General features: G+C 41.7%; 1 protein-coding gene across 2 annotated transcripts in view; it reads left to right on the forward strand.

The window, feature by feature from the left end:
- Positions 1 to 8166, forward strand: part of GNAT1 (G protein subunit alpha transducin 1) — a 470352-nt gene extending 462186 nt beyond the window's left edge. For both annotated transcript variants that reach the window (XM_086938802.1, XM_086938803.1), the window contains 4 exons: positions 709 to 838; positions 1691 to 1844; positions 2855 to 3052; positions 5949 to 8166. In XM_086938802.1, coding sequence (XP_086794928.1) covers positions 709 to 838; positions 1691 to 1844; positions 2855 to 3045 — 475 coding nt within the window. In that variant the 3' untranslated portion in view covers positions 3046 to 3052; positions 5949 to 8166. The remainder of the gene's footprint in view (positions 1 to 708; positions 839 to 1690; positions 1845 to 2854; positions 3053 to 5948) is intronic.
- The last annotated feature ends 16958 nt before the right edge of the window (positions 8167 to 25124 follow it).

Raw genomic sequence — 25124 nt, forward strand, 5'->3', positions numbered from 1 at the left:
GACGGAATACCCTGTCCTCCACATTTTAAATTGTGCCCTAAATCAGATTTACTGTCTAGCAAGTGAATGTATGCTACTTCAAGAAGTGGTCGAGAGACATCTAAAATACTCAGGGGCTTATTTACAAGCCCCTTGCGTCATTTTTGCGTCATTTTTAACATGGGAAAAATTACGCAAAAGTGGCGCAAGGGGCTTGTAAATAAGCCTCTCAATATTCAACTAAACCTCTAGTGCAGGGTCGGGACGTCTTCCAGATGCATGTATTTTACGACAATATTGACGAAGGAGTATGCAAAATATGTTGTATCCAAATACCTAAATACGCTTCAACGTTAAAAACATATGGCATGGAAGGCAGACCATCACGCTCATGGGTGTAACTTTATTTAAGTTGCTTATTTCGCTCATTGCACTTGGACATAAAACATGTGGTAAACAATCTAATGAGAATTACAGTATAAAAGTACATAATAACAATGATGGATTGCTTCTAAGCCCCTTTAATTAACTGATGACAAAAGAGATAATAATATGACTGCCTAGTTGCTCCTCCAAAGCATGACATGCTGATGTGTTTTCCCCTAAAAAGATAGCCCTTAGTGTTTTCAGCAGTCAATGTCTTCTTGGTATTCCAAGCATCCTCATTGAGGACCATGCCTCTTGTGCAAAGAACAATAATACATTGATTGACTTATGTGCTCTCTTTAGAATGTTTGATGTTGGTGGACAGCGCTCTGAGCGTAAGAAGTGGATCCATTGTTTCGAGGGGGTGACGTGTATCATATTCATCGCTGCGCTCAGTGCATACGACATGGTCCTGGTGGAAGATGATGAAGTGGTGAGTATGGCATGCAAACTATCTGCCTTCAGAGGGAGGCAATCACTCATTTAGCTGATTTACCACCTATAAAATCTGAGTGAGATGGAGATGATGCTTCCTGCCTGGGATTGTACCTTAGAAAAATACAGATTCATAGGTGGCTGTTTAGGAAGGTGAATTTAATTGTAAATCTATATTTACAATTGAATCTATCTTAATTAATCCTTCGAGAAATCCACAAAGTGGTTCCTAGCAGGCATACGCCCATTTACGTGTGCAGAGATTTCTGCCAAGAGTGCTGAGTTTCTCTGCACCCATAAATCCCACTGAAGGGGTGGTAAGTGAGTTTTCCAGTCACATTTATCCTCTGAGGTTTGTGCACGTCCACAACATGGCTGTATTTTGCTATTCACAAGTTCCTATTCTTCTCCCTTGAACCAAAGCTGGGGTAACTCCCCTGTCAAAGTGGGCAGTGGAACAAATCACCCCCCAGATTTGCTGGGGGACTAGGGGAAGGAATTTCGCCATGGGAAACAGATTCCCTGTGAATAAGAAAAAAAATAGCTTTTGCACAGGAAATCCTATTTTCTCTTTCATTGTTTACATTTCTTCTGCCTTTCTTTTGGGTATATCTGTAAAGGCCAATGTGTCACCATTCCTGGTATTTCAGGCCAGTTTTAGCCCACATATCCTTCCACGCGCTCGCTCTTCTACACAATCCAAAAACTTTTAATTAATTTATTCATCGATGTTTGACCTTCACATTAGTCTATCTGCTCATCTGCCTGCCTGCTCAGCAAGCTCTGTTTCCAGTTTGGGATAGGACAGAGTGTGCCAAATAAAAGTTCCTTCTTTTGCAATTTTCTCTAGAACCGAATGCACGAGAGTCTTCATCTCTTCAACAGCATCTGCAATCACCGGTACTTTGCGGCAACTTCTATCGTCCTTTTCCTCAACAAGAAGGATGTCTTCACGGAGAAGATCAAGAAGGCCCACCTGAGCATTTGCTTCCCTGATTATGATGGTAAGAGATATACAGGTGTATACTGCGTAGTCTTCCTAATATAATCTGGACTCAACACATTACCTAATGAGCCTCACTCAGAGATATATGGACTTTAGTTTAGAGTAAGAGATCAGCACTATGGGAAGGATTGACATTTTATCAAAGTATATAATAATGTTAATGAATGTATAAGTAATCCTTTGAAAGATGTGAGTTCATCATCCCTGGAATGTGATCAACAATGAGATCAACAATGCAATATTAAATAAGACTATAAAATGTACAAAATCAGTAATAGGGGTTGGGAATGAAGCTCTATCAAACTTTACAAGATAAAGGAATGTGTGGATGAGTATCTAAAGTACATGAGCTGAGCAGTGTAAGGATGAGTAAGACTATTAAAGTGTATGAGATCAACAATTCAAGAAAGAGTGCCATGCTGTTTTATGGCCTGAGTCAACTGACTGAGTGAGCCCCATCGATGTACACGGTGTAAACAACTCATACCACAAGTACATATTTTGGGGCATTGCTTGGTATAATGTGAAGATCCATGATATTAAAGGGAACTACTGATCCAAAGACTAGTGGTCAACTGATTGGCTAATTGGGATAATGAGGCTTTTTTTGCTGACTTCACATGCCAAACATTCCTTTACCACACACTCAACATCTCATCCCATGCCGGTCTACACATACAACTCATTTACTATTCAACTAGTAATATTCCTGTCTAAATATCCTACTTGGGGCAGTTTCACAATAGGCCTTCGAAGAGGAGCAATTTGTTGGAAGCTTGTTTGCCTCTGTATGCTACCTCTTTGTATGTGTGTGTGTGTGTGTGTGTGTGAGTCCAAGCCTCCAACCTGTATGTTTTCTGTTCAAATCCTGGTATGGTGGCTCAACCTGACTCAGAAATGTATCCATCTAGGTGAATGGAACTAATACAGATAATTTGATTATAATAACACTTTTTATTTCAGTAGCAGACAACTAACCTTGATGCTTGAATATGTGTCTGCCCACAGGATCCAACACATATGAAGATGCTGGGAACTACATCAAGCAACAGTTTCTAGAGCTGAACATGAGGCGAGATATCAAGGAGATCTACTCCCATATGACCTGTGCTACAGACACAGAGAACGTCAAGTTTGTGTTTGATGCCGTTACAGACATTATCATAAAGGAGAACCTGAAAGACTGTGGTCTCTTCTAAACACCAGGTAAGGGTTCTGATGCCCAGTCTCCATCCTTCTGTAGAGTCCAGTCTGTTAGCTCTGGATTTTGGTAGTCTCTCTCTCTATGATGGGACTTAATAGTCCTCTGCGTGGCAATGGATGTGCATCCCTTCCCTGAGTGACCCAAATGTACTGATGTCTGAATCCCTAAAGCTGATTTTTGTTGCCACAGGTAAACATGGATCTTGCATGTGTGCTCTGACATAGGCTTGTCTCACGGATTGCAGTCTTGTCAGACTGGGAAAGGCACACCAAAGCGGTCCCCTCATAATGGTTGATGGCTACTGCCTTCACCAAGAATTAAGCAGCACAAGCATGGTGTTTCAACATACCATGTAGTGATCAGTGGGAGTGAGCCAACCTTAACCTGTGTCACTGGAATGAGGTCTACAGTATCACTCATTCAAAGTTCCACTGCTAGGTGCTTAACTCACCCTTGGCCTACATTGGGTTACTTTTGAGTGCTGCTCAGTGCATGAGTGGTGTAGCTGTGCTGTGTGTATGTATGCCTGGGAAGGTTGCAATAGAGGAATTATGCAGCACTGTGCAGAGAGCATGCATGTTGAATGCAGGCACTGGATGTATGCATGCCTGAGTGGTACAGTACACGAAGGATTTAGTGTTGCGCAGTGGTGAATGTTGAATACAGGCAGTGGAAGTATGTGTGCCTGTGAGTAATACATAAAGGGTATAAAGCAGTGCAGGCATGTTGAATGTGTGCGCTTGATGTATGTGTGACTGTGAGTTATACGGTACATGGAGAAAACAGTGCTGTGCAGTGAGAGTATGTTACATGCATGTACTGGGTGTATGTGTGCCTGCCTGTGAATGGTACATTACATGGCAGACTCTGTGTTCCATTTTTGGGAGACCCAGGCCTGCACGGAGAGGAGGTAGAGTAATCACCCAGACAGATTTGTGCATTGCTGCATTCCTGTAAGCTGCGTAGGCCACACTGGGGAGTAGAGAGACAGGTGCCACTTAAATGGGTGCATTCATTTGATTCAGACAGAGGTCGCAAGGAAGGGGCCTGGTCACATCTCAGGAAGGAGATGAGGCTGACCGACTAAAGAAACACTAGAGCCCTGACCTTGGGGGCTGTGTTGTTATCTGTGGATGCAGTATTTCCCTTTGTGTTAGCAGTAGGAAAATACAATACTTGTTTTTATCAGAAATATAAGTATTTGCCTGGACAATTTTTTATTAATGCATGCATGTTGAGTTGTGAGCCCGAGTTCACCCACTGAATCCAACTTCCCCCCACCGAGGAAACTTGGACTGCTCGGACTACACTATCCCTTCGAGCCATGTGCTGGAGGGGTACTTGGCTCACTTGCTCAGAATCCATAGTTGGTAGGGCTGTGGTACATCAGGAGTGAAAGGCCTCATCCCCTATAGTTGGGTCCAGTAACCTCTGCTTGCCCTTTAGCCCTATGAAAGGGGTTCTGACACTCTACTTATCACCCCCTCTATTTAGCACATGATCTTCCACAAAGTGCCTTCCCTCTGTCTCTTAATTTTTTAAGCCGTTGGCCCGGATCAGGAGTTGTGTGAAGTGGAATTCCTGTGTGGAATTCCACTTCACATAATTACCCAGATTTTTCTGGTGCAGGAATACAAACCTGTTTTTACTGCTTGAAAAATCCAGCATGTAAAATCACATTGGGAAAGGGCTACAGTACAATCTGGCTCCGGACCGACCCACTCCAACGCATTTTAGGAACACATATGACTCCACACTTCAAGACAACATACTCCCTTTCCAACTACCTCCTCCCTAACCCTTCCTCACACCCTACTGAACATGTTTACTTTCACACATGTATCCACTGCTAGAAGAAGGTAGTAAATGTGTGATTTAAACACCATATAATTGGTAATTCTTTGCAAAATTCCAGCCGGTAAGTCCGCCAAGTTTCACTACTGTCCATGGAATTGAATTAATAATAGAAGGAAATATGTGCAGAGATAGTGGGTGGTATCAGAATATATGGCCCCCAATAATGTTTACACGTATTTCCTCCTGATCTTCATTGGATCTTTGTCAATCTGGATTGACTACCCTCTTGTAATAATTTTACTAGCCTCCATCATGTATTACTCTCTTAAACCATAGCATTCTCTTATTCTCTCCACCTTTGGAATTCATTTCCTTTAAATATCACTATGGTACTGTGTTCATCTCATATCTATTTCCTACCTCATTGTGGGGCATATGTGTAAGAAAGTGGCCGAGCATGGGTTAGCTCCAAAATTGCTAACCCCATGCTCTGTCACTTTAGAAATGCAGGGATGCGCCGTATTTACAATAACACGGTGCATCTTGGCGTTTCTCCCTGTGTTGGCAAAAAAGTCCTGCACATAAACAATCATTAATGGCAATGTTCTGTCTCTATGTGTGCTGCACATAGAAACAGCAAAAACAAGGAGAAACAAAGCATTTCTTCCCGTTTCGCCATGTTAAGACCATGCTTTCCCTGATCCTAACTTTGGCGCTGCCTCCTATTTACGCCACCCTTGTAAATAGGGAGTAGCATTAACATCGAGGGGTATGGTGGTGGAACGCCCAACACAACAACCATTGCATGCCCCTTTCACGTTAAGGGTAGAGTGAAAGGGACTTTATTTACAAGGCGGTGTTAAGCCATTTTAAGTGGTTTAACACCACCTTGTAAATAAGGCAAAAGGGTTTATCGCCATAGGAACGCCACTAAAAGTGACATTCCTGTGGCGATAGGGGCTTGTACATATGCACCTAAGTGTCTTACCAGGATTCCTAAACTGCTACCTTGATGCTGTTTGCACAGGCTCCTCCTTTAGTGTTGTCATAGTTTTAAAATGCATACAAGTAACTCTCACTTTCTCTTCTCTTTTTCCTCAGGGACTCATAGGATTTATCACTCCTTTAGCATTGTTTCACCATTCGTCTAAACGTTGATATTTGGGGGACCTGCCTCCCTCCAAAGCAGCAAACCGCTCCCCTACTGTCCTCTTTCTTACGCTGATGATGCAAGAACATTTTAAAATCCCCCAAAAACTGTGACTGAGTTCCCCTGGTACACTCCCAGTGTAAGCCTGCAGTGACCTGGAATCTGGGCTATAGAAGCACATGTACAAAGAACACACAGAGTTACAGAAGGGATTTCCAGTGAAAAACAGTACATGGTATTTCATGAAGATTGACACGTCCATGTACAATCTATTTGATATGTGTACACCGTAGCCATATTCAAGCTTCATCTTCAGTCTCCCCTGTATTCATGCAACCCTATCTCACTATAGTGTTTGTGGTTATTCATTTCAAGCTGATGTTTTAAAGAATGGTACCCATTTGGCGATATGCACAACCCAGTGGACATATACCAAAATAGTTTACTGAGCCAACAAATGGATGACTTAGATGAACGATGACTGGGGCAAGTGAGCTTTTTTTAAAGCCTAAGACAAAATCCTAACTTTACAGCTCTCTACATTCACAAAGGGCTTTTAGGAGTAGTAAAGTTAGGATTTTGTCTCAGTTAAATTTAAGTATTGGTCTTAAGTTAAACTTAAGACCAAAACTTAAGACAAAATCCTAACTTTAGTACTTCTAAATGCCCTTTGTGAATAACGAAAGTCGCAAAGTTTGGATTTTGTCTCAAATTACTTTTGTGAATCGGGTCCAGTGATTCTGATACAAATGTTCCCCATTTTGCAGGCCAGATGGCACAGGCGACTTAAGGAGTATGGATTGGCGATAGTTTTGTGATTTGCCGTATTCTTTACCTTCACAGAAATTGAGGGCTGGACACTTTTAACATGGGTTTAACGTATCACTGGGATACCTACCTATTCCAGTGACTACAGAACACTGAGGACACTATGCCCCACTATTCTAAGGGGAGGAGATGACAAGGTATGGTTTTCCAGGGGACTTGCTTAAATTCTTTCATTTTCTCTTGTGCCTAGGATAGAACTTTTCAATGGCAAATCCACTGTATCCATGTCCTAGCATTGTTTCTTCCAGATAACAAACAAAATAGGGCAGCCAACAACAAGAATGCCACTGTAATTACTTATAAGTAAGGGCAGCTTAGTTTCAGCTTTTTCTATGACAGCATACCACAGAGCTTTAGTTCCTAGATGACCATGTTTTTATTAACAACTTCTCATGCACGGTCATCCATAACAACTAGTTTGATGCAATTCCTTTGGTGTTGATGACATTTCTGCCAATGAATACAGGTTGAAAGTCATAGACTTGCATTCCCACCACTCTATGTGCTACTTGAATTTCCTCACCAGCTCCTTTGCCATTCCTCCACTTCTACAATAACTTCAGAAGTCTTACCAAGTGCATATCAGAAAACTTTAGTTGATGTTGTGCGCGACTCTACTAGCTACACAATCGCTATTATTTGCTTCTTGAATTGAAGTGTGAATATAGGAAACCCCTTAGATAGGTGCACACTCACAACTCAAAGAAAACTGAGCTCTGATGTTGGTGGTCAGTCAGCAAAGACCTAGACAGACAATCTCACTAATATTATTTCTCAGCGGATCAAAACATTGGTGAATGACAAAAGGCCTCCTAAAAGGATCTTGCAAGCCCAACTGTATGCTGGCCTCATATGCTGAGCTGAACTTTTCCAGGAAACCAGAACCTCCTCTCTGTTCTTCTACTGAAGTCTCTATCTCCAAGTCGGCAATCGGGAAAAGGCAGTACAACTTTATTTCGCCACACTGCAACATCTCACTTCTAGGGAGCAACACCAGTTCATGTCTTCATATGCATTGTTTACAGGTACACTTGGTCCTTCAAGAACATCAATCTGTATTGCTCCCTCTGTATTTATTGTAAAAAATTCCTCCCGTCAGATGGAGGGGTTTGTTTGAAAGTCATAGGTGGGCTCAAAATCCAAAACCCTGTATGCAAATAATTTATTTTGGTTGAATATGTTAGCTATTGTGGCATTTCCCCCATTTAGATTAAGGAACTATTTCGTATGTTTAGCATCCACTGTGGAGGAGTAGTGCAGGTAAGAAGTCTCTCACTGAGGCTCATCATTACTGCATGAAAGCTTGATTGTGCTGTCCCGTTAGATGTAAAACTTTAATAAACAATATTAATCGATTTAGGATCCTTGATTTATTCTTAGTAATATTAGCTTATATTGTTAGGCTTATATAGCACCTTATGTTGGGACTTTATCTCTTGGGCATTTGAGTGGTATTCTATCAAATCTGAAAGGGTTGCTGATTGTCCTTGGGTACTTTCTCCAGGTTAAATGGGTGTTCCTGCTGATCCGCACCCCAGATCTAGGTAGCCCGAGCTTGCCCTTTTCTTCACAGTGTTGTAAGGAAACGTTGTGGCAAAAGGAATTGTGCAAAGATTGTCACCAAAGGCAAAATGCATCTTTGCCTTTGGCACAACTACCCAGGTAAAAATCTAATCTCTGCAGCTCCCAGATGGAATGTTGTACACTTTATTACCTTTCGCAATAAAACAGCCACATTTCAAGATGGTGCTGGGCTGATTGTGTGTTGCTCTTGTCAGTAGCCAAATCACATCTTTTAGCCTCAAGGATTGACTATATAGAACCCTGCATATGGACTACTGCAAGACTATTTCTAGTAGTCACTAGGCACACATTCCAATTAAAGGATGTATTTACTAAGTTTTAAACTTGGTTTGGAGGACTTGAATCTAAGGTCTAAAGTACCATATTAGGTTAGACCACACCTCTAACATGGACAAATATTCATTATAATATAGTATAAAATAGTAATTTAATTCAAAGCTATGTACTTTATTTGAATCAATGTAGCCTTAATATGTTTGGAACATCATATAAACACACTGGTTTAAGTAGATATTTGTGCAATAAAACAAATAATATTTTTTGTAATAAAACAGCGGATGTTTTCAATCACTAAGACTGTTTAACAGTGAAACTAAGGCACATTTATGAGCCTATGATCATTTCAGTGGCTCATGTAGTTGGGTCTTCATCAGGACAGCATAACTGATTGAGCACAAAATGCTTGTCATAATGTTAAATGTTCAAGTTAAGTACAAAAATATCAACTTCAATGAAAGCGATAATGCCCACTGCCTTCAAAGAGGTGATATATGTGCAATCAAATTTTGAAATTAGACTTTGACTTTTCTAGATGAGCATGAGCAGGATTCATAATCTCCTCAGTTTATTTCTGATCAAGAAACGTTTTCATACAAGAAGCTTACAGAAAAAAATATTTTGGAGTACTAGGCAATAGTTACCTTACATCGTCACTCGCCTTTGTTTCTATTCTCATTTCAGAGGAGTAATATTATGCCGCCCAACTTAGCATGGTCAAACGCATGTGCAGTAAATGACTGTAATACCCATCTCTGACATTGTTATGATGGTGTGACAGTGCAATTCTTGAAATGTATTCTATATTCCAACTTACTGAATACCAAGACCTATAGGCGTAGGCCTTAAATGTGGTCTCTTTTTCATATTTCTGAATATAGAGTACTATAACTCCTTTTTACTTCTAATTCATTCTGTTCCCAAGTTTATTGGATAAACCGAAACGCTGTATGTAAATCGTGAAGAGGGGTTCAATGTGCATGTCATTGTCAGCAATACAACTCCCCACGACATGTTTCCTATCATAGTCTGTATTGAAACCAGTGTATTATTCCAGGTTCCCATGCTGATTCGTTTCCTCAGGCCAGCACATGTCATAGAGAAAATGTTTCTCCTGCAATTCCTCACTTAGAAGGAAAACTCAATTTCTGACCATGGGCCTCACCTACCTGGATCCTTTATTAAACAAATCTCGAGCATTCTGCAATGTACTTTCCAACTTCTTCCATATTAAATCACCAAAATGTGTGGCATAACTCAAAAGGGTAGGGTGTTGAAATATCGATTACAAAAATATAGTTGACATAAATATAGTTGTAAAAATATTGTTTACAAAAATATCGACACCCTATACTTAAACAGGTAAGTACATAAATATCTACTCAAAAATATCGTTGTAATAAATATAGATGTAAGAAATATCGACTTTTTAAATTAATTAAAATTACATTAAATAATAAATAAATATAAGTACTATTAACAAAATACATTACATTACTTTTATTTTTTAACTATTTAAAACAAATTAACTACACTTTTTCATTATAAACTTAATAAATGTGTACATATACATATATTTAACACATTACTTTATATAACAACAATAATACATACATATAATTAAAATATACAATATATTATTAGTTAAAGCATTTGATAGCGTAGGTGTAAAAATTACTATTCCCACTCCAGAGGGTGCAACAGTAGGGAAAGCGTTGAATAGCGTAGGGGTAAAAATTACTATTCCCACTCCAGAGGGTGCAACAGTAGGGAAAGCGTTGGATAGCGTAGGGGTAAAAATTACTATTCCCACTCCAGAGGGTGCACCAGTAGGGAAAGCGTTAGATAGCGTAGGGGTAAAAATTACTATTCCCACTCCAGAGGGTGCAACAGTAGGGAAAGCGTTGGATAGCGTAGGGGTAAAAATTACTATTCCCACTCCAGAAGGTGCAACAGTAGGGAAAGCGTTGGATAGTGTAGGGGTAAAAATGACTATTCCCACTCCAGAGGGTGCAACAGTAGGGAAAGCGTTGGATAGCGTAGGGGTAAAAATTACTATTCCCACTCCAGAGGGTGCAACAGTAGGGAAAGCGTTGGATAGCGTAGGGGTAAAAATTACTATTCCCACTCCAGAAGGTGCAACAGTAGGGAAAGCGTTGGATAGTGTAGGTGTAAAAATTACTAAATGTATTTAGTCATTTATAAAATAACAAATCTTTATTTTTATTTAATGAATCATTAATTAAATAATTATTCAATTAAAATGTAATTAATTTACTACATTTTCACTAAAAAATTCCAGTACACACACCTAAAATTAATTTAAAAATTAACATAATTAATTACATAATTATTAATCAATTAACTAATTGAAATTAATTAACTGTTATTTATTACACTATTTATATTCATTTAAAACATTAATTAATTTATTAATTTCTTATATTTAAATTACTTCCCACCCTACTCCCCTATAAACCCACAACCCGCTACGGAACTATTAATACTAAATTCAACATAAAATACATTATTAACTAATAAAATACTACAAAAAATACTACTTTGACTACAAATACTCATTAAAAACACAACATTACTTATAATTATTTAAAAAACGATATTTTTGTAAACTATGTTTTTGTAAACGATATTTATTACAACTATATTAATGTTATCGATATTACTTACCTGTCTGTCGATATTCTGGTCAGACTATATTTTTGTCATTGATATTTCTTCCTGTAGATATTTTTGCAGCGATATTTAGGTTAGTCGATATTTTTACGACGATATTCCCGTTCTGTACCACTCAAAAGAACATGGAAGTGACTAATGGGTATTGAATAGATCTGGCACTGACCGACGAATCCCAACATTCACACTCAATTTCATTTCAATCAACACCACACTTTAATCACAAAATGTAGTGAATGAATAGACACCTAGTGACGTCATTGCAACCAAACTATCAAAAGAGTTAGAAGAAAGAAATCATTGTCCCACCTAGGATGAATGAATTCATTTATGAGGGGAATTTACATAGCGCAAACAGTTACTTAGAAGTTAGTATCCGAGCACTGCCAACGAGGAAATACAGAGACGTGTGAGTGAGATAAAATAGAGGCCAAACAGATAGGTTTTTGGAGATTTGCAAAAGGCAGATTCAGCTTCTGAGAAGTGTGGCACAATGGTTAGAGCGGCAGACCCTGATGCAGAGGTCTGGCCCGGGACCAGGGTTCAATTCCCCGCCTCGGCGGGTCTTGGGCTCAAAATTCCATGGACCTGATAATTCTCGCCTCTGTGCGTATTCCAATCATGGAGTCCCACTCTGCAACTCTGGGCAATAGCTTGCTTAATCTCCACAACGGCCCCCACAATGCTAAGGATGCCTGGCCTCCACCTTGGGGGTGCTCAGGAGTGGACTCCTCACAGGGTATTCGTACAACGCCTTGAGACCCTTGCGGGTGAGTAGCGCGCTATACAAGTATCAATTTACGTTTACAAGGAGAGGTGAGTCCAGATTTTGGCAATGTATACTAGAAAAGACGTCCCACCACGTCTAGTTTTTTTAAAGCGGGGGATTGCTATGAGGTGGGCCTTACTGGAACCGAGATTTGCACTCATTGATTCTACTGTTAGATAATCTGTACTACTGTTATACCGGGTCCTGTGAGTAAAAGTGAGTACTTTAAAGATGATCCTTTTATTGACAGGAAGCTAGTGCAGTTTGGGAAGGAAGGGTGAGGTGGGGGTACTTTTTTGCAAATTGGAAAGGAGGCGCACTGCCGTGTTTTGGACCACCTGTAGTCACCGGATTAAATATGCAGGTAAGCACAGGCACAAGGTGTTCTTGAACTCTAGCCACGAGGTGATTGGAGCTCGAACTAAGGTTTTGCGGGCTTCCCATGGAAGAAGGGGGAGTGATTTCCTGAGAGCCTTGGGGATCTACATGCAGTTTCTAACAACTGAGTGAATGTGGGTCTTAAAAGATAGGTCGTTACCGAAGGTGACTCCCAGATTTCTGGCTTCCAAGGTGAGGGGGAGGTCGATTTTTGGGCCCAGTGCCATCCAAACCCGGATTAGGCACTAATAGTATTATTTCTGTTTTATCCAAGTTGCATTGTAGTTGTCTTTTTTGAGGCAACGTAAGACTGCTCTTTTGCAATGGGAAACAGCGTTTACAACTCTGTCATTACATTGCAAGACTATTGCGTTGTTAGTACACTATGCATTTACATCGCAAGTCATTAGAACGACTTGCTGTAGGGGGCGCTGAGGTATTGGAAATTAATTCCAACACCTTCTCTACTGTTGCGCAAACCGGAGTAGGAATAGTAAATACTATTCCTAAGTCCAGAGCGACCCCTACAGCAAGTCATTCGAATGACTTGCAACGTAAATGCATCGCATACTAATATCACAGTCATTGTACCGACCGCATTGTAAAAGCATGCAATGTAATACATCAAGTTGTAATATACTGCATACTCTTGCAATATGAGGTGGCTTCTTTGCGGGATTCTGTGTAGGAAAAGACCAACTGGGTATCGTTGGTTTTTGAAACTATCATAATGCTGAATGTCTCTACCAGTGTGGCCAATGGAGACAAGTACACATTAAATAATGTTGGGATAAGTGCAGAGCCCTTGGCGAGGTGAGGTTTCATTCAAACTGCTTCTCATTCAGGGAGGAACAAAGTCAGCCAATCGAATCAAGTGCCACTCCCTTGAAACCACAATTAGACTGGTGTTATTAAAAGATGTCATAAGGGACAGTGTCGAACACCGCCGAGAAGTCTAACAAAATGAGTGCGGGATTGAGACTGCAGTCTAGGGACATTTTTATTGACTCCAGCAGTGCTGTTTTGGTACTGTGTAATGATCGAAAACCTGACTACAGGAAGTGATTGGATTCCAAAAACTCTGAGAGTTGTTTATTTACTATAGTTTCTAGTATTTTGTTGGCTGATTAGAGAAGAGATATGGGTCTAGAATATTACTATGTGCTGAAGGTTACTTCAGTAGTGGGATGATACTAGCTTGTTTCCATAACAGAGGAACCAAGCCAGTTTGATCCCTACATAAACATGTCAACCTGCAACTCTGCCATCAATCTCAATCCAAACCCACTCCCACCCTTTCCATCAGTCCCATAACCTTCTCAATATCATGGTGGACAAACCACAAACTCGTCTTGAGACACACAATGCCTTTACATTACAACTGACACATGATTCATGGTCAGAAACTGCTTAGCTAAAAAATCCCAGATCCTTAAATGCACAAAACTCCATAGGAGATCTCACCAGATATGGTCGATGAAGTATCTTGGGCGAGATACTATCTAGTTCCCCTTTTCAAATCCTTCTTCAACGACTCTACGTACCACAACTCAAACTAGAACCATTCAAATCTAATCTGACCTTGAAGAGTACAACGATTGGGATTCCTCAGAGTATACCCAGTGTTGCATATTGCATTCATCTTCCTGCAATCTCTTCTTATTATTTGCTGCTAGAAATTCCTTTACTACTCCTAAGCCAGCAATTAGATGCACAGCTTTACCTATGCCTCACCAAACAAAATGAAGAACATTTAAACTTTGTTTTGGCTACACCCCATCAAAACATGTCATTGAATGTACAAAGGGACTCTGCATGTGAGATGGCAGAGCAGCACAATTGTTATTGAGCCTTCACAGGCGTATGTCATTGTACAGAAGGTACATCAGATTTCTTAGTTGCCATTGTGATTGGCAGTAGCTACACTGCAATCTCTAGAAAGTAGCAAGGCAACTATGTGGTTATAATCCACTTTGCACGCCTAGCACCCAAGTACATAATAATGATCACAACTGTAGCCTTAGACAAAATGCATTGGAATCCCTGTAAGTTTATGGGACACGAAGGCCATGCAGGAATGCAATTGCACAACAGTTTTAATCTTGGATTGTTCTACTGTGTCTAATCATGCATATGACTAATTGGAAACAGGCCTTTGCCATGCACCAGTTATATGTATACATTGCATTGAAAATAACTGGTTTGTTTGCAATTTAGTCAAAAATTGTCTTAGTAGTAGATATCTGGCCTGTGGATGGAGATTAGCTTTTTCAAACCCTAACATTTTCCTGCTTGCAAACACAGCCAGCAGTGCCCCACTCATCACCCTTACTAAATCTGGCATGCTGAGGTTGTCTGTCAACAAAGATTACAAGACAAATGCCCAAGGGTCAATCTCCTTTTACCTGTGTCATAAAATGATTGATTAGATGAGTGGTCAAGATCTCCCACAACATTCTAAATTGCACATCTCCTCTGATCTCTATCACTCTACCAGCAGTAGTCAGAGGTCCAAAAAAATAAAAACTGGGTTAAACAAAAATCCATTTAGATTCAGTTTCCATAATAGAAACCTCTCATCTCAGTGGAGTCCAGAATCCAGTTACTAGGCTGGTGGCACTGAAGAGTACAACATTTGTTTGAATAAAATCTCACCTTGTAGTAATTACGCAGGCCACACCCTGGTCTACCATTATATTGCACACCATGCTACCTCAGTTTGGGCCCAGACACATGCAACTCCAGCTCAACCATGCTCCAATATCAAAAGTCCAGCCCAAACTTCCAGGTCTTTTGTCTACAGTGGCATGGACTGGACTGTGGCCCAAGTGATTGGCAGTGGCTGAGATTAATTCAAGAATTTCGTCCATCATCTTGTTGTTGATGAAGTTTATGCCTTGAATGCAATGGGTATGCCCAGAAATGGATCCTTTGCTGGGGCAGCTGTGCGCTATATAAATAATGTTAACATAACATAACATAACATAACATAACATAACTTTGTTCCCTGTGGCATCAGACTCAAGCTACACCCTACTGACGAACCCCAAGCAGAGTGCAACCGGTCTAGGGTTGCTCTTGGTTCATTCTGGAAGAGACCTTGCCTTTCAGTTCAGACCTATTCCCATAAGGAGCATCGTTGACACTTATTTGCATAATTCAGGCCTCTGTCTAGGGTGGCATGGTGAGTGAAAAAGAATGGACTGCAGTGCCGCATAAGTGATTGTCAGTGGCTGAGACTAATTCAAATATTCCATTCATTGTCTAGCTGTTGTTGCTCTAAGCTCTTGGCTTCAGAACCAATGGCTCACCAGAAGGGTTTCATGTACAAATAAATAGACAGTTATTGAGTTTTTACACCTATTTACACTTTGTTGAAAAAATAGTACTTTCTAACCCATTTTGGAACTCAATAATAACATAAAGTACAAAAAGAGGAAGAGCTCGCACATCATATTTGCTGCTATTGCACAAAGTGGTGCAGATAGTTTTTGCATCTCTAAGTGAGGCCTTAATGCTGCTATAACACTCCCCTCCTTCCTTGCTGCTACACATGCAGCAGCAGTTCAGCACGTCAGGTGTAAGTGTTTCAATTTTGTCTAGTGCTAATTGTTCTTGTTTTTCCTTAACATCATCCATATAGTAATGGGACCTCTGATAGAACAAACCAGATGTGTTTAGAATGCTGCAGCCTCATTGCTGCTTGCCTCAAGGAGGCAGGGAAACCAGAGGAGAGGTGAAAAGCTGTGTTCCTCCCATGGGTGTGGATGCTGGAGGTGGAGGGGAGCTCAGATTCAAAATTGCAAGTAAAGAGACAGCCAGGATTAGTGGTGCACAGTGCGCCTTCTAGATATGCCTATCTCATTCATTTGTTAATAAATAGCACAAGATTTAATAAAGTATTCATTTTCAATTTTTTTTGTAGAATCCTTTATTTTTCATTGGGTATTTTGAAAATGTTGTAAACAAATGTTTGTTTACCACATGGGGGTAATTGGCTAACTCCTCATAAATACTTCAGTGGCTTTTATGCCTTTGAGACTACAACAAATTAGATGGGCTCATGCTCCAGCAAGCTCATTGCTTCCTTGCTTCATTTAGATGAGGGGAAACTACTAGGTTTCCCATGATGGAATCTCAGCTTGTTCCATCAGCTCCACTGAACAGGTGACCTAGTGAACCGTCATCCAGAAGGACAGTGGGTCTACGTGTCAGACTGACAGAGTTATTTAAGGTTGGTTTCCAATTATTACATTCCAGGGCTGGATTACCATGAGAAATATGGCCCACTGGGCAGGTAATAATAAACACACTGCCTGTAAACTCCCTGTGGGTGTAGGCCACATGTCTTTTATCTTTTGTTTCGCAGAAATACACATTAATTGAAGAGCAATTGTTTCTGCTAATCAAAAAACAATGCAGACCAGCTCCCATTGCACAGGAGATATCTCTACATAGGGTGGTGACCTTCCACTATGATGGTACATGCACCCCACCCAAAAGCTCTAACTCACCACCTTAGTCTCTTTTGTGGAATTCCAGCATCTTCACCAGGGTAAGGAAGGAAACTGTGGCTATGATGAGTTCTTCGGGGTCTCACATGTTGAATTTCCAATCTCGATGAAGCCTTAAAGTGTGGTGCCAAAGGTTCAGAGTACTACGAAATTGAAAGTACAGTTGTTAAGGTCACTTTGCTGCTAGCATTTCTTTGCCACCTTGTGCTGCTTTTTGTGTTTAACGTTTTGGCTTAGTGACTCTTTCGAAGCTTGACATTTTTAGTGGGGCAAGGTTGGAAGCCATGTCATTGAGGCCTCCAAGAGATCAAACATCTGGTTTGCATGGTCCTTTGAAAGCCTCAACCTTCCCTACAAAAAGCTTAGAGCAAGATGAACCATAATATTTTGCCTTCTTAAGGGGCATCTCCACTAAATAGACTCTGCACCTTCTCCAAGTCCCCTGAGAATCAACCAATTTAAAATTTGCTAATGACTGAATGTCTTTTTGCTGGTCACTCCCGAAGTTCCTACACTTTTAGGAACAGTTTCCATATTGTCAGGCCACAGTTAGGGGCCGATTATGATGGCGGACGGACCTGAGTCCGTCCGTCACCATAGAGCAGGAGGAACCGTCCGCAGGGGCTGCGGAGGTCCCTCCGTGCAGATTAGGATGTGACCGCCAGGGTGGCGGTCACTTCCGCAATCTTTAACATTGCGGCAGGTGCAGCTTCAAGCTGCACCCGCCGCAATGTTAAAAAAGCATGCACGGCATTTGCGTGCACAAAGCAGCAGGCACCGCGTGGTGCCCGCCGCTTTGTCCACGCAAATGCGCATGTCCACGCAAATGCCCATGTGCACCCCCCACCCCCCGTCACCAAGGGGGCCCGCAACGGGCCCCCGAAGGCAATCTCCTTATGCTTTTCCACGGCGGAAAAGCCGCCGTGGAAAAGCATATGTTTTCCGCTATCCTAATATGGCTGGCGGGGTCTGACTGACAACGCCAGCCATGTTAGAGCTTTTCCGCCGCGGTCGGAAGGCAACAGCAGCGGGAAAGCAGCGGACGGACTTTGAAACCCACCGCCATCCTAATTTGGCGGTGGGTCTTCTGTGCCTCCGCAGCGGTTTTCCTGCATCCTCCGGGCCGGTGGTGGCTTCCGCCGGCCCGGAGGATGCGGGAAAACCGCGATCCTAATCAGGCCCTTAGTCACTGGGGACAGGCGTCTCACCACTTTCTTCAGCAAGGGGTCAAGCGCCACTAGCCTGCTGAGTCTCCTTCCAAGATGCCTTTAGTCCTCTACATCCTGTGGACTTCCAAGTGGCCAACCTGCCTGTTTCTGGTGGGAGAATGATTTTCAGCTCTATAGTGTCACACTGAATCAAGATTTCCTTCAGTCTTTCCCCACTGGCACAAGCATGCAGTCTCCTCTGGCGCGAGTACCACAGCAGTGAATTGTTTAGCATATAAACATATACCTGTTGAGTTCCATTGCTGTCTGCACCAAGGTTTTGCAGCACTGCTTACATTTTCTAGAAGGAGCTATCACAGGAAGTGCCATTCCTGGGTTTTCAAACATGGAGATGGGGAGTCTCATGCTAACCTAGCAGTGTGGGCTCCCTAGGCCTGCTCATTGATAAGCCTATTCTAATCAAGTAACACCTACTCTCCATCAGAGTAAAACCCATTGAACTGACCATCTTTCTATTGTCACCACTTTGAGCGGGGAGCACGAAGCCTATGGGAAGGCCTGCTTCAAAGACGTTGACTGACTGAGTCCTTTCTTTGACACCTGAATTAAAATGAAAAGAGTATGTATGTATCTAACGATACTTGTACAGCATGAACCTAGCTGGGAAGCAACAGAGTGACAGTCTATGTTTGTGAGAGCTGCCCCACAACTTCCCTCTCACCACAGAACTACCTTTTAAAGCCTAGGACGGTTTTTCCTAGCAGTGTCAGCTTCTATAACTATATTTCCTGGTCTGATGGATGGCCCACATCAGTATGCACAAAGCCAAAGGCTCTTTTGTCTGCAAGCAGAGCACTTATTACAGCATTTGACACCTTTCCGTCAAAACTCTGGCCAGACACTATCTATTGCCATAACTGAAGACGGTTGTAGGCCTGATTCTACTGCTTTCAATGCCAATTGAATAATGGCAAACTTTAAAAACCTTACTAAAAAATATTTTTGTAAAACTCTGAGCTTACCATTGAATTAGATTTTCACTGATTGGTAAAATGTTGCAAGAATTAATGGAGAAACTTGCTAATGTTTCACATAATGCATGTATGTATGTATGTATAGGCATTTATATAGCGCACTACTTACCCGGAGGGTCCCAAGGCGCTTCGACCGCTGCGAAACCCTTCCTGGCTTCCCTGAGAGATGGTCCCTTAATGGGTATCTCCAGGGTGAGACCAGGCATCCCCGGCGGTCTGGTGGGGCCGTTAGTGAAGATGAGGCAAGCTAATGCCCAGAGTTGCCGAGTGTGATCGCTGATCAGAGTGGGCACCGAAGCGAGTGAATTATCGAGTCCGCTGACCCTGGTCCAGAAACCTGCCGCGCCGGGAATCAAACCCTGGTCCCGGGCCGTCCTCTGCTCTCGGGTCTGCCGCCTCTAACCAGTGAGCCACACTTCCTCACAATGCATGGCAAACAAAGTTGCTGGGAAGTATTGCCTGAAATCGAGAGAGCAGAAATGCACAATATCTACTAGGATGTGGCATACCTCTGCTCCCTCCTGGCGCTGGCCCACTGGGTGCTGCCTAGTGCCAATAAAGACACGCTTATACCATCCTTCAAGGGTGCCAGTGTAACGGGTAGGAGGGTTTTTGTACAGGAAGGTGTACCTTCCTGCACAAAAAAATCCCAAGAGACATGTGCTGTATTTCTACTTGGATGCAGAATGCATCACGCATAGAAAGAGGAAATAACAATGGGAAAAAGCATTTCTCCTTGTCACACCATTCTCTGAGAAGTGTACAGATTTGATTCAATCACAAGTTTGCAAACCTTTCTGAATATCAGATTGTGTAATCTATCCATTATTATTGATGATTGTTACTTTGTAAGCCTAACAGCACCACACATCCACCCACTCCAGCATCATTCCTGCAAAAATATGTGATGGTACCTCAAGATATCCACCAATAACTGAACACAGTGTCAGGAAGCATGGCTGGATCCCCGGCTTCCCATCCAAGAATCAGCAAGTGCAGGGAAGAAATACTCCAAACCTGCTGTTATGGAGTCCATCTCAGGAAGGAAAAGTTGACGACCAATGTAGTGTCAGTGCTGTCTGGATATAGAATTTGTGTATGAGGAACACACAACACAATAGTGGCTCAATGACAAGAATGCCATGAACTCTAACGCATGTAAGAGACATGGAGGCCCTTTGGACTTATGGGTATAACTTTCTTCATGGCCAAGGCCTCTTTGTTTGGCAATCATAATGGGGCATATTATCAAGCAAGGGCGATACATTATCGCCGCTGTTATCGGCAGAAAACTGCCCCTAAAGCGGCGATAATGGGCTTGATAATACGCCCTTGTGAATTCCCATAGCAGCCCAGGTTAACACCAGAACCTGGTCTGCTATGGGAATTCACAAGGGCATATTATCAAGCCCATTATCGCAGCTTTAGCAGCAGTTTCCTGCCGATAAAAACGGTGATAATGTATCGCCCTTGCTTGATAATATGGCCCATAATATTCTTTAACTGCATCCATGATTTTTTTTGTACAGATCTGTTGATGTTGGTTGTAATTGTTTAAAGAATATGGGAAATATAAATAAGTGTTCTGAAAGTCGAGCTGAACATTTTAAGCTGAACTTTTCCAGACTGAAGGTTTACTATTATCAATTAAAGTGATCCTGTGATGGAACTAGAAGGATTCTTAAGGCAGAACTCTTTTAAAAAATGTTATGCATTTATGATTACTGCCTAAGATGGCCGCCAACCATGGTCATGATTCTTTTAGGTACTCTTTTTTTTCAAGGCACTTGGGAGGTGTCTTGATACCTTGCTGATTTCCTTAGTGGAAATTCTTGGCACTAAATCATCTAGGAATTTTGAGAATATATTGATGAAATCTGCTGACTGCAGTTGCCATACTTTAGAGAAGGCTTCTCCAACGAGCAGCTTGTGAGCTACTGGTAGGTCTTCAGCTACCTATAAGGAGTTCTCCTGTATGTACCCTAGGTTTACAAATTGGAAGAATTTGCTTGATTGAATTATTTTATGTATAGAGTAACTCCTTTCATGGAGAAACGTTTCTTTATTTTTTGGGGCATATACAAAAATACCTTACCTCCCTCTGCCTCTATCCATCCCTGAACCCCAACAAAGCTTTACTCCTTTACCTTTACCCATCCACATAACCCTAAAATCACCCTTTAACTCCTTTATCTTTACCCACATCTTAACCCTAAAGTCACCCTTACCCTCATTTACTTTTTCTCACCCCTTAACTCTCAAATTACCCTTACCCTCCTTTATCTACACCCACCTCTAAACCCTAAAATGGCCCTTAACCTCTATCCATGCCTTAACCACAAAATCACTCTGGCCCCCTTTACCTCTACCCGCCCGACAACCCCAAAACATGTGGCATGCGGAGTAAAGGTGCATGCAAAGTAATGGCTGGGAAATAAAGTCTATTCAGACTAAAACTGGAGAGTGAATGTTGCATACCTTTCAGCACATTTAATTTGGTCCTCAGATAACTAATGGATGGGTTTCCAAGTGGCCCACCATCTATAATCAATTGAGTCTGCGATTGCCTTGACCTGCAGTTGTGGGACATTCCACCTTCAGGTAGTGGCCATGGCCCTCTCACCTTAATATTGGCAGAAAAGACGGCTGGACTGGCATCAATATAGACAACCCCTCAAATGGCCTTGAATAAAGGCACTTTCTGTTGCAAATGCTTTTGACAACCCCATTTCAGGTATTTTATCACTGAATTACATCCCTCTGAATAGTGTCAGAGACGATTTTGGGTTGTTTAGTAATAATCCAAGTTCATAAAGGGTCCTTAGTAGAAATGATAATTTACAAGATACCTTTACCATCCCATTAGGTATTACAGTGGGCCATCTGCAGGACACATTTGTTACCACATTTGGTGGGTAATGTTGACAAAGACTCAAAGGACTGTATTCAGGGTTAAGGGCTGTCAGTAGGGCTGTCAATAATACTGATAGCCATGGATACATTAGTAATCGTACAAATTGGCTGGGAACCTTCTCGGCAAGAACATGTGCCTTGCATCTTCACTGAAAGTAACCAGTTGTTGGAATGAACTTCTTCCAGCACCTTAGATAAAGTCAGTAGCATAAACATCTTGTAGTAGAAAAGCTGGTTCTGATTGTATAAGTACCATAATGGAACAAGTCTGCATGCCTTCATATTAACAATTAAATTGGGTAATAGTACTCATGCCCCATTCAAATGTTTAAAAGAGATCTTTGTCCCATGAGAGAAGTGCCACATACCTTGAAACATCTTGGTATCCTCTGGAGTCCTGTATTTTCAGTCCAGAAACCTGGAGATTGTGATCTAAGTGACAGACTTCTTCATTAGATTTGAGCCTGCTAGTTGGGCGCCATCTCGTGCAAAGGGTTTGGTGAGTGAGCACAGTCAGCCACCAACCATAATTGTCCCCATTCTCTCATAGCCTATCTCAGTTGCTGGTACTTCAAGTAATTTTGCCTATCATGAAAAACATCTTATTGTTGGATGACCTTGATACCAAGATCATGTTTTCATGTATATAGCTCGATATGCCAACCCCTGTTTCAAGGGCTAAGACAATCCATCATCTAGCATATGCATAGGAATAGGATGTCCTGCTAGATCGAACTTAGGGAATAAGGAAGGGGCAAAGGCCTGCAACTAGCATGACCAGTACCAAGCACACTAAAGTTTTTGCACCATGGTCACTTGAAGACATATGGTGATTGAAACACTGTTTTTGACTAGATCATTCATGTCACAATTAGTTGTGCTATGGATATTCTTGTGAGTTTTCCTCATAATGTGAGTGGGTGTCCATGCAGCCAACCATTCTTGAGTATGGTACATTAACTGGTGACTCCTATACCAATGAAGCATGGCACAGATGAACTAGCGAACTCCAGACCATGTAGTCATTAGTCAGAGAATTTGGAAACTCAGGAAATAAAATAGCCCCACACATCCTGGAGAGGATGCCTGTCTAGAGGGGTGGCCTTGGCAGAGGCTCAATATCCTATGCAGCTCCTAGTGCTACAGGCCACATATGTTGGCTTCAGGACTCTGAGCACTTTACCACTCCTAACCAGTGCTAAAGTGCATGTACTCTCTCCTCTAAACATGGCGATATTGGCTCATACTCAACTGGTATATTAATTTACTTATAAGTCCCCAGTAAAGTGTGCTAGATGTGCCCAGGGCCTGTAAATTAAATGCGATAAGTGGGCCTTCAGCACTGATTGTGCCACCCTCTTAAGTAGCCCCTTACCATATCTCAGGCCTCCTGCAGAGCATTTGTGTGCAGTTTTAAACTCCAATGTCGACCTGGCAAGTTAAACCTCTTATGCATGTATAGAAAACTACATGCGTCCCCTTAAGCAGTACTTCAGGTACTGTGAGGAGTCTCCACTCTTAATCAGTATTAATCTATATGATTGTAGTTTCATTACAGCTGTTTTAATAATCAGAAAGTTCCAGTTTTCGTGAATCATTCATTTTATTAGTGTTTTGTTTCCACAGTGTTACCAACTTCGTGGGAAGTATTACATTAGGTGCCCCGGAGGTGCAACAGGTGTTTGGGACCGCTTTTCACCGCCTGGGATGCTTTGCTATTACAGAAAGGGGCCGCAGACATCTGACGTACCATTCTGTAATACTAAAAGCGCTAGTGCACATGCAGCACCAGCACTTTCTCAAGAGGTCGTTCCCTTATTTGCATGGGGAGTTCCCCATGCAAATGAGGGAATCCCTTTGCCTCTGTGCCCCCACTGTCTTATAGACACTGGTGGAGAGACAAAAAAGCTCTCAGGAGGCGCACTGACAGTGCCCACTTTCAGAGCGCCCCCTAATTGCATCCCTCTGGAGACATCCCCTTGCAGGTGGGTGCTGCCACTCACTGCACCCACATTCAAGGGGATCTTTAATCCACTTTAAAAGTGAGGCGGATCGCCGCCTGCACTGTGAAACATGGAGTGGCTGCTTCAAAGCAGCTCCATATTTCACTTGAATGCGCTGCCCCCAGGGCAGCACACGTTCACGGCTGCCCTGGGAAAAGTGCATTCTTTGAACTAGGGTGCACTTTCTCTGTTTGTGTCCCGCGCACCTGTTGTAAGGGCTACATAATAGGGTCCCAGGTGTGTAACCATTTCATTTCTTAATTCCCATCATAACAGATGGCTTTACAATCCTGTGCACCCCCAATCCTTAATGCATATCAGACAGGGAGGCCTTTCATCAGTGGGAAAGTGTACTAAAATCAGAAGAAAACAATAACACAATTACATTTCTTTCATGTGGTACATTTCAGCAATAATTTCCACTCTCAAGTTTAGAATAACATGTAACAAATTCAAAAATCGAATTTTTCATTTTGAATCAAAAGCATAAGTTTATTTCTTGCATTTCAGCATTATTCCTAATAACCAATTTAAATCAATCAGACACAAATCAATATGAAATTAAATTAAATGCTATCCTACAAACTAAAGTATGAGTCCTTAAAGGTTGCCTAATGTCCAAACAGCTGTATGAATGGGGGACAATGTTTATATTGAAAATTACGTAATAATCAATTATGGAGCATTCTAAAAACACAGTACTCATCAAACTTTGATTTAGCACCCCGGTCCATCCCTCACAAGTACCAGACTAACAGAGATGTAAACCTATATAGAAAAACATGGTGATATGAGAACAGCCTCTCAACTAATGGCTGAAACAATAACAACCCCAGTGGTAAATCTGCACATACATGCAGGTGAATGGTGAATTCTCCCTTTATTAGGAAAGTTAACCACATCGTTCCTCATGACAAGCTCAGCTCATCATGAGGCACAGTGGCGCTGAGCTGATGACGAGCTGA

This window comes from Lissotriton vulgaris, chromosome 9, assembly GCF_964263255.1.
Source record: "Lissotriton vulgaris chromosome 9, aLisVul1.2, whole genome shotgun sequence".
Classification (NCBI taxonomy): Eukaryota; Metazoa; Chordata; class Amphibia; order Caudata; family Salamandridae; genus Lissotriton; species Lissotriton vulgaris.